Here is a 10,119-nt window from a genome sequence, read left to right on the forward strand (position 1 = left end):
CTCCACCCACAGGGTCCCCCTGGCCACCAGGGATGAGAATAAGTCTACCAAGACATGATCTGCTTGGGGAGGAAAGGCGGCCAATCTCTCACAGGAGAAGGACCAAGAGCCTTTTCTTCAATGGCTTTTACTGGGTTTGTTTACACAGGAATTCAGGTAAAGCTCATTAATCATTGCCCGGAAGTATGGATCAAACAACAGAGAACAAGGAACTCTGAGGGCCTATTTTGAGTCAGGGTCAAAGAGATGTAAAAAACTTTAAGGAACAAACTTACTTCTTCCCTGGACCCTTATCATTCAACTGAGAGCATTCTAAACAAAGCAGGTTTCACAGGATTTTACATATTCTTTCTTAGGCCTGATCACCTGGGGAACCCGCCCTTTCCAGTACAGGGCTGCACCACCCTGTCATTGTTTCAGGCTTAGGTGGAGCAAGGGAAGTAAGGCAGCCAAGGGATTAGGAGATTTTCTTGCAGACAATGAGGACTCAGGCTATGTCAAAGCTGAGGGGCGAGGGTCCATCACCCCCTTTTGCTGTAGCCCCCAAAGTCCTTCCTTGGGGGCCTCCCACGTGATTGTGCCTGTCTTAGATAGTCCCCCCTTGGGGAATCTTACCCATCATTGGCTAACCTACCAAGCATTGGGGGCCAGTTACGGATGAAGTAGCAGAAGCAGTGCTCCTGCCAGGGAGATAAGCTTGTCTCCTTGGTGGTTTATGGTTCCAAGGTTGTTCCCTCAGCCTTATCCTTGGAGGGGGTTACAGCTTCTGATACCAGGCAGGGCAGTTCCCAACACCAGACAGGAAATAATGTCATAAATTAGACCAGTTTATTTTAGCCTGGATGTTTTAGAGGCCAAAGGAATCCTGGGACACTTTTGTCTTTTTGAGATGATTACAAGTAAATCAAACAAACAAAAAAAGGAATTACAGGATTATAGCTGTGGCACACAGTACATGTGTATGTTTCCAAAATTAACAATTGTAACAAAAAGGGCTGTAAACACAGTGTGGTAGTTACAAAATGAGGCTTTATAAAAATATTAAATATTACTTTAAAGTGTACTGTAGGCAATGAGACACAAATGTGAAATTCAAAGATGACTAATGAACAGCATCCTTTTCAAACCTGTTAGCTAGCTCTGTGGTTGTATGTGTACCAATTGAGTAGCTTTGTTGGTTAGAGTGTCATCCCAATACACCAAGGTTATACGTTCTATCCCTGGTCAGGACACATTGAAGAATCAACCAAAGAAGGTATAAGTAAGTAGAACAACAAATTGATGTCTCTCTCTAAAAATGAATGAAATACAAAAGCCTAGCCCTGGTTGGTGTGGCTCAGTGGACTGAGTGCTGGCCTGAGAACCAAAGGGTTGCCAGTTTGATTCCCAGTCAGGGCACATGCCTGGGTTGCAGGCCAGATCCCAGTAGGGGGCACATGAGAGGCAACCACACATTGATGTTTCTCTCCCTCTCTTTCTCCTTCCCTTCTCCTCTGTCTAAAAATAAATAAATAAAATCTTTTTTAAAAAGTCTAGATTCCAGGTCCACTATCACTGTGAGACCTGACCCACAAGGTCTTCTAGATCTTTCCCTCCCCAGTGGTAGGCCCTGACTTGAGTTGCATTTTTTTTGCCAGGGGCTCATGGATGAGATTTCAGAAAGCCTGTTTATAACTACATTACAACACATTCCAGGGGTAAAGCCCCCTTCATAGCTGGCTACTCATGTTTTCTACTGATTCCTACCAGCTTTAATTTCAGAGAACAAGCCCCAGCCCTGGCAGCATACCCAGTGGGGAATGCCCACCCTATTCATGACCATCCCTTAATAGAGTCAGCACTACAGGTCTGGACAGGGAGTGGGAGGAAACAGGGGCGGCTTCAACAACATCCCTTATTGATAACGAAGGTGCCCTGTGTTCATACTGGCTCTGGAAGCAGGCGTGTTTGGCTTCTTCTGTCATATTTGTGAGAACTTCTCTATGACAGATATTTAGAATGAGGACCGTTAGTTCAAACGGAATGCACATTTAGAATTCTGATGGGTACGTATAATAGGAGACCTTTGGGAGGTTTCATGCCAGTGGATGACATCTAAATTCCCTCTAATTTCAACCTTTCATTTTATTTTTAAAAAATTTTATTTCTTTATTTTTAGAGATGGGGAAGGGAGGGAGAGAAACATCAGTGTGCAGTTGCCTCTTGTGGGCCCTCAACTGGGAACCTTGCCTGCAACCCAGGCATGGGCCCTGACTGGGAATTGAACCAGTGACCCCTCGGTTCACAGGCTGGCACTCAATCCACTGAGCCATACCAGCCAGGGTAAATTTCAACTTTTTAAAGGTGCAGAGCCCCTTGATTCCCCATCTAAAAAATATGTGGGGACAAGTTTTCAGGTGGGTAAGACTCCACATCAGAGCACCAGGGTAGACCAGGAACCCCCTATAGGGCTGGTATTGTCCTCTCGGTCAGCTGGTACCTCCTAGGAGGCAGCAGATCCTGGGGGACAGGGACTGACCTGGTGGGTGGGGTCTCTGAGCCTCCCTGAGACCCTAGGCCAGTGATTCCGCTTCAGGAATCAGTTTCCATGAATGTCAGACCCTGGATTGAGTCAACTCAGAATGTTTTTTCAAGTGTTTCCTTTATTGTAATGGATCTCATTGCCACACTGAAACCAACACCGCAAAGTGGATCCGCTCAGTAGAAATGGGAATAGAAGACTCAGGTGACAACATGAGAGTCCCCCTCCCTAATCTCACGGAGTCCTCAGGTCTCAGGGGAACTAGTGAGAGCTCTCACCAGGCCGTTTGGATCTTTTGGGTTCTCAAATAGAAGGGATTGCACTCAACCCCTCCCACAGTATTCCCCAATTTTTCCTCCTCCTTTCCTCTCCTCCCAGGAAGAGCTCTGAAAATTAACAAAGCTGAGCACTCAAACCAGTGGCTGAGCAGGAGCCTGGAAGGAGGGGAGGGGGGACAGGCAGGATGTGGTTTGACTAGTTTCTCACTTAAAGTTTCTCTGAAAAATTCCAGTCTATCTTGTCATAACTGACATGAGGAGTAAGGTAGCTGATACATGGGCAGGTGGGGGACTTGGGGCACTTTGTGGGGGCAGGGGGCCCTGGTCATGTCATCTAGGGCTGTTGCTGGGCTCCTCCAGGAGGGCGAGGAGCTGCCAGAATGAGTGGGTCATGGTTTCCATGCTGGTCCATCATCCTCCAGGCTATAGGGGGAACTGGGTGTGTGGGGTCCCAGAGCTCTCTAAGTCAGACAGGATGTCACACCCATCTTAGTGATGAGCAAATGGAGGCCCCACGTGAGCTGCCTCTCTGGCTCCCTGGGCTGGTGAAGCTCAAGGCTGCCTGACCGCAGAGCTGAGGAGGCTGTGTCTGAGCTGGACTCAGGCCCTGTCTTCCAAGTCAGGAAGCACACCTGTGGGTAAGCGGTTCTTCCTGCCATCAGAGAAGGCTGGACCAGAAGGTCTCTGGCCTCAGCTCCGTGTACCCTCTTCGCCGGAGCCCAGAGCCTGGGGAGTCGGACAGCCAGTGCTGGGATCCCAGTTCCACTACCTACCAGTCCTGTGACTGGTGATTCACCTCACCTTTCTGGGACTCAGCTTCCTCTTCTGTGAAATGGGTGATGCTAAATGACCTCTCCCATGTCAGGGATGAATGGGGTACCATTGATTGTGCTCTCAGCCCAGGGCCTGGAGCAGAGTGCAGTAAAGGTGGGGAGGAAGACTGTGATTCTTGGGGAGGCCCCCAAGATAACCTGACTCTTCTGTTCAGCTCTCAGGTCCCTGATACAAATCCCAGCACCAGTGGCAGATCCCACTCCTGAGACCAGCTCAAGTGCAGCCCTTCCTTAGCAACGGGGCACAGTGGGGACACTTGGGGTACATTGGGTCAGCTCCTTCCAGCTCTCCTGGGAAGGATATTATGAACCTCCTAGGGTTCCCTGAAGCTCGAGAGGGAGGAGTTGACCGTACCCCATCTCCCTGATGTGTCTACGTACTGGGGAGGGGCGCTCTTTATTTGTTGTCAATAGTAAATGTTGGATTTGAGAATTATATTAGAATCCTGTTTCTTTTACATTCTCGGCATTGTGGTATGGTTCTTTTACTTCCTGTGCCCACTGAAATGAAATTCACAATCTCACATTCCTCTTGGAATTAAGACATCTTGCAAGGTCATCAGCTCATTCTATATGGGAGAAGGGAGAGGGGAGAAGGGCCAGCCCCCCTCCCTGGCTCTTGACAGCCCCAAGTGTGCCCTACTCAGAGGACAGGTTCATTTCAGCATCCTTAACCTGGACAAGGGGCAGAGACAGCCCCTCAGCGCCCCTGGGATTTAGAGGTTGAGGGCACTTTCCCAGGCATTGACATACCCCCAGAAATGGAGGTCTCTAAAAATAACAATTGCCAGGAGCCCTTCCTGCCCCAGGACTGTGGCTGCCTTTTTACAGCTCTAGAGGTGGAGGGAACATTTTCTCTTTCCCTTGTTGAGATTTCTTTCAGCCAGATATTAGGAACTTGGTGTTTTCTAGGTCAGTCTCTGGAAGTGCATCAGCACTAAGCAGGAAAACAATGCAAAAAGACCAACATGTGCGTGTGGAGAGGACAAGGCCAGAGGAAGAGCAATGTCCAATGGACTGAGGGCAGGCAGGGCTTTCCATCCTCAGGCCCCTCTCATGGCTCAGTGATTATCCTTTACCTAGACTTGAATCCTCCTGGGAGCCTTGGCCGTGACCTCTGGATTCCTCTCCTGCTTGTTTCTTATTAGGGAAATGGTTTGTGATACAGCTTTTAAGGCTACCACAAGGCCTTGTTCCATAAACACTGCTCCCTGTGACCTAGAATTTCCACAAGTCCTGAAATCCCTTATACAACTGTTTTCCAAGGCAGAAATTTCCTAGAAGGCTGCCAGCCTCTCTATCAGGTACATTGTGGCCATTCCCCCTTGGCTGGGCCTGATGGATCATGGGTGAGCTCTGGGTGGCCAGGATGAGATCGTGATCCTGGCCAGTGAATGACCCCACACTCTCCCTGGCTGCCCAGGGTAACTTCTGGGCCTGTGTGGTTCTGAGGTCCATGGTCTCAAACAATCTCCAGCTTACACACTCAGTTATGCTGTTACCAACGAGACCTGTAGGGGCAGCTTAACCCAAGCCCATAGAGATCATAGCCCCTGGAATGGCTGTGTTTTTTCCTCAGTCTTGTGCTGTGGGTATGTTATGGGGGTGGGGGGAGGGTGGGATGAGGAGTATTAGTATTAATTAAAATACTGAATGTTATCAGTGTGGGCAAAAAGCAGACACTACTCTGAGTTCACCCCCAGTACCCAGCTTATGATCAGGAGTGAAAGGTTTACCACCTGCATTCGAACGTTATCTCTAGGAAATATCCTGTTCGAGCAAAGGCCAGATGGATTGCTTGGCACTTCTGAATGACCTCCCACTTCTCTGATGGTTGCAAATGTCACCCAGACACCCAGTAGGTAGACTGTGCCAGGAAGCCTTTTCAGGACAGCCAGAAGCGGAGGATAAATCCTGGTTCCTGGCAGCCCAGGCGCTTCCTGACGTTGCACAGCCATCCAGGGGAGTGACTATCGAGAGTGAAGACAGATAAGGCTGTACGTTGCTTACAAAGAGAAAGAGCAGTGCCAGTCCCTGGGGCCAGTCCAGGGCGGGAGGAAGGCACGGGCGTCTGATGGGCTTCTCCTGCCAGACTGTGAGGCTCCTGAGAGCCAACCCTACATGTAGGAATAGTGAATAAATCTTGTGCCTGCCACATGGCCAGGAGGGATCATTTATTGTACCTTTGGGTTTCCAGTGGCCAGAAATGCCCCAATAGTCAACAAGAAGGGACCCACGTTTGCAGCAACAGTGCACTCAGCAGTCTTTGCTTACTTCAACTTTTTACATGATATATATCTATGTAGACATGGTGCTCAGACTTTTTCATAACAAGAAATAAGAAATGCTCATAACCATCAAATATGTTTTTGCCACTGATCACCTTTTCATAGCTATATTGGCAGCTACCTCTTCCACGTGCCGTTTCACGTTCCCTTTGTCCTCGTCCAGCACCTCTGCACTTTGTGGTCTCTGCCTGGTTGGGGGGCCCTGAGAGGTTACTAGTCATACTGCCTGGATTGTTTTTTGTAGTTTTCCATTGACATTAGTCACAGGGCGTGGTGATACTAAGAAACACACTGGAGAACCTCCTGAATTCCAGACATAGTCTTCCTAACCTCCATGATGGAGTAGCAGAAGGAAGCCTGAGTCCTCAAGTGACATCGAGGCTATAAAGACAGTGTCTGCTTTGGATGTAGAGATGAATAAAATGCAGGGGGAAAATACCTGTGGGAAAAACAATTCGGTCTGGTCCCTCTTTCTCTGCATTGACTCCAACTAGACGGTTCTAGCAAAGGCTCCTCAATAAGCAGCCTAAAGCCTCGCCGGCAGGGGCAGGCTATGCTGTGCTGCTTGGGTTTGCGGGAGTAGTCCGAGTGATCTCTACCCGGAAGACCACAGATGAAGATACTCAAGGGCTAAGAATTAAAATGACATAATGCCACCCACTCACGCATTTGCGGTGTGAGCTTCGCACCCTCAGTCATTCTCCAAGAATGCTCTCTCTAAAGATTATAATAATGATAACAATTAGCTTTCCTTTTTGACTACTTAATATCTGCTAAGCAACATGATTGGCAAGCCTTCTGTGCATTATCTCAGTTATACTTATCACCTTTGAGGGCTTTATTCCCATTTTGTAGCTAAAAATAAGAGGCTCAGAAATATTAAATAACAAGGAAAAAAATACTAAGAACCTAATTTAAATACCTAGCCAAACCACCTGTCAAAGAAAGGGATAAAAACACTTTTAAACAGTCTCTGAGCTGACCTCCCATGGGCCTTCCGTAAGAGAACCAATAAAGAGAAATGTAAACCTAGAAAAATATAACAGTAATAATGAGGAAAAGAAGAAAATTAGTGTATCTAAATTAGTATTAATTTTAACATAAGATATTAAAAATATTCTAACTAAAATTGCAGATGGTTATCACATGGGAGAACAGGGGAGAGAAGATTAAATTAATAATTCAGCCCTGGCCAGGTGGCTCAGCTGGTCGGAGTGTCGTCCCATGGACCAAAAGGTTGTGGGTTCCATCCCGGTCAGGGCACAAGCCTATATTGCGGGTTCCATTCTTGGTCCGGGTGCATATGGGGGGCAACTGATTGATGTATCACATTAATGTTTCTCTCTCTCTTCCTTCCTGTTTCTTTAAACTTAATAAAAACATATCCTCAAAAAATAATTCATTTTTAGGGAAGATAAAAATACTGTAGATACTGTATTATTGTTTAACACATTACTGTCAGAAGCTGATAGATATGTCACACAAATGTACTATGGTGAAGAGGATTTGATAATACAACAAACTTGATCAGCCAAACAGACAAGTAAATCCCAACAAGCAGTGGCCGATTGTTAGAGCAGCGATGCTGAAGAAGTCTCTCTTGATGTTATGATACCCCAAATGGCATGTCAACCTTCACGAATCAAATTTCTAAAAAATGAAGGAAACTCTGGCATTTCATTATATACAGCTCTGAATTAACATGCAACAAAGGGCAGAAAAGTAAAGACCTAGAAGTAGATATCTTATTTTAAAACATAGATATAAGGTTCGATTCCCAGCCAGGGTACATTCCTGGGTTGCAGGCCATAACCCCCAGCAACCGCACATTGATGTTTCTCTCTCTCTCTCTGTCTCCCTCCCTTCCCTCTCTAAAAAATAAATAAATAAAATATTTTTAAAAAACATTAGATATAAAAAAGTTCTTTAATAAAATACTATTTTGGAATCTATTGGAACATTACACAAAGAGAATAGCCATTCTGACTAGGTAGGTTTTACTCCGTGACTGTGAAAGAAAAACACTGAATAAACCCATGGCTGATAAATCTCTGTTGAGTTTAAATTACAAATAACACACAGAGCAAAGAAAAATGAGAGTATATCATGAAAAGGAAAGATCTTTCTCTCCTCACCTGAAACCGAATCTCTCGACTCAAAAAGATCACTGTGTATATATTCTATGTCACACGAAGTTTAATAAAGGAAAGTGTTGGTACATTTAAAAAAAACCTCAAAGCAAGAAAACATTGTGGACACTGCAAAGAGATGTTAATAAAATGCCGTGTTCCATTTTATCTGTACCGTCTTCCTTTTTTTTCCTAGCGTTTTCCAGGATGTCCTTCCGGGTCCCTCATTTTCTCAGCCTCGCTAGCCAGTCTGTCTGCGACCAACGCTATTGCCAGTCTCTCTCTTGCCATCTTCATCCTCCTTTCCTGTTTCCTGATATCTTTCTCAGTCACCAGGAATTGTTTGCAGTGGGGCGGTGGGTTACCCAGACCAGCTCCTGGAATCATCTCTGCCAAACGTGAGGACCCGGTGGGGTTGCACTCGGAGCTGCCATGAGGACCACCTGCGAGAACACCAGGCAGGGACTCGCCTGTGTGCTTAGGCACAAGTTTTTGCAAGGATTTGGGAAGATCGAAGGGACTTAACAGTTGTCCTGTGCTGCTGCAGGCCTGGAGTCCTTGAAGTCTCCTCTGCCAGCACAGCTGCTGGGGCTTGTCCAAGGTTTCCTCCCAGTGATGGTATCTGACCTCATTGCCTGGGTGGGATGTGATTTTTGTAACTGGCCTCTTGAGTATATAATTGGACATCCTCAAAGGAATGGAGATGCTTAAATCAGGCTTTGGCTTGGGTTGGTTTACCCACTCACGATGCTTCCTCTGTGAAGTCTTGACCATCATATTTCTTTTCCATTTACTCTGTAAAAAGTAAATTGTGAAATTGGATCTACATGATAAATGGAGCCTGACTTCTTAGGATAATTACTTTCAGAGCTGTCTTGTACTCCCACCCTCCCTCTGGGGACAGCTCTGACCAGCATCCTGCGACATCATCAAGCATATTTGTGTCAAAACCCAGAACCTACTCCAGATGATTTCTCCTCCGACATCTTATAAGGTCCTCTCCTTTATGAGTATAATTATAGTCTCTTTTTGCCCTTGTCACTCTCAACTGCATCTGATTGAGTCTTGGTACTCTCTCACGATACACCGTCCCCAGTCTTTTTCTGTCCAAAATCCTACCATTCTTCTATGTTATGTGACTATTCATTTGGTTAATCCATTGACCACTTGTGTTTTAGATCTAAAATCATTAGTCACATCACCAACCAACCCACTTTTAGTGACTCACTCCCTTGTCCCAGAAGTTTGGTCATAAATAATTCAGAAAATAAATAATTAATTCAGAAAACATACTCACTCACTACAAATTTCTGAATTGCAATATTTTAGAAACACTCATATAACACATACCTATCCTTCAAAATTGCAAGTTATGCAAGATCACCATATTCCTATATTAATTTGTCCACTCCTATTCTCATCAACTCGAAGGCACAGTTCTTTGGAAAAGATAGCAATGCTGGGGGAAGTAGAAGGCAGCAGGGAAAGAAGAACCAAAAGGAGATGGACTGGCTCCATAAAAGAAGCCAGAGGCGTGAGTGCAGAGGAGCTGAGCAGGGCTGCTGAGGACAGGACATTGTGGACGTCACTCATTCCTGGGGTTGCCGGGAGTCCAAGCTGAGTCAACGGCATGGAACACACACATTCCAATCCATCCAGGATTCTGTGGACTATGATCTCAATAACTCCCTGGAATAGTCCAAAATTCCTTACCACTCATCGTATCTGCCTGGTAAAACTTCAAATCTGAAGGCCCTGATTATCTGCCATGCCATAGCTACTGCTGGTCTTAAGATAACTGCGTGATATTTTGTACCACTGAACATAAATACCACTGTAAACACCAAATCATCTGGACCCACCGGGAAGCATATTATAATGCCTGAAAGTCTTACTTTCTTTTTGTGTGTTGGCACATTCACTCCTCAATTTTGCCTAAAGCCGGTTTCAAATTTTCTCTACTTGTTTCTTTCACATAATTTGCTGTCCTTTAATTTGTCTATTTCATGGAAAAATTGTTAAATACTACTAAATTAAAATGTTACTGCTATAGTTGAGAAATCTGCAACT

The 10,119-nt window shown here is 45.7% G+C and overlaps 1 protein-coding gene across 1 annotated transcript; it reads right to left on the minus strand.

Annotated features, from left to right (window-relative positions):
- Window positions 1-8,023: 8,023 nt before the first annotated feature.
- MBD3L1 (methyl-CpG binding domain protein 3 like 1) lies at window positions 8,024-8,884 on the minus strand. Its single transcript, XM_028527056.2, has one exon. The coding sequence runs from the start codon at window positions 8,824-8,826 to the stop codon at window positions 8,242-8,244; it is 585 nt and encodes a 194-aa protein (XP_028382857.1). The 5' UTR covers window positions 8,827-8,884; the 3' UTR covers window positions 8,024-8,241.
- Between the last annotated feature and the right edge of the window lie 1,235 nt (window positions 8,885-10,119).

The sequence above is a fragment of the Phyllostomus discolor genome, chromosome 11 (assembly GCF_004126475.2).
Source record: "Phyllostomus discolor isolate MPI-MPIP mPhyDis1 chromosome 11, mPhyDis1.pri.v3, whole genome shotgun sequence".
Classification (NCBI taxonomy): domain Eukaryota; kingdom Metazoa; phylum Chordata; class Mammalia; order Chiroptera; family Phyllostomidae; genus Phyllostomus; species Phyllostomus discolor.

What these genes read in the sequence shown, in the direction of transcription:
- MBD3L1 (XM_028527056.2), bottom strand. Translation starts at nt 8,826, where the DNA reads ATGATGGTCAAGACTTCACAGAGGAAGCATCGTGAGTGGGTAAACCAA.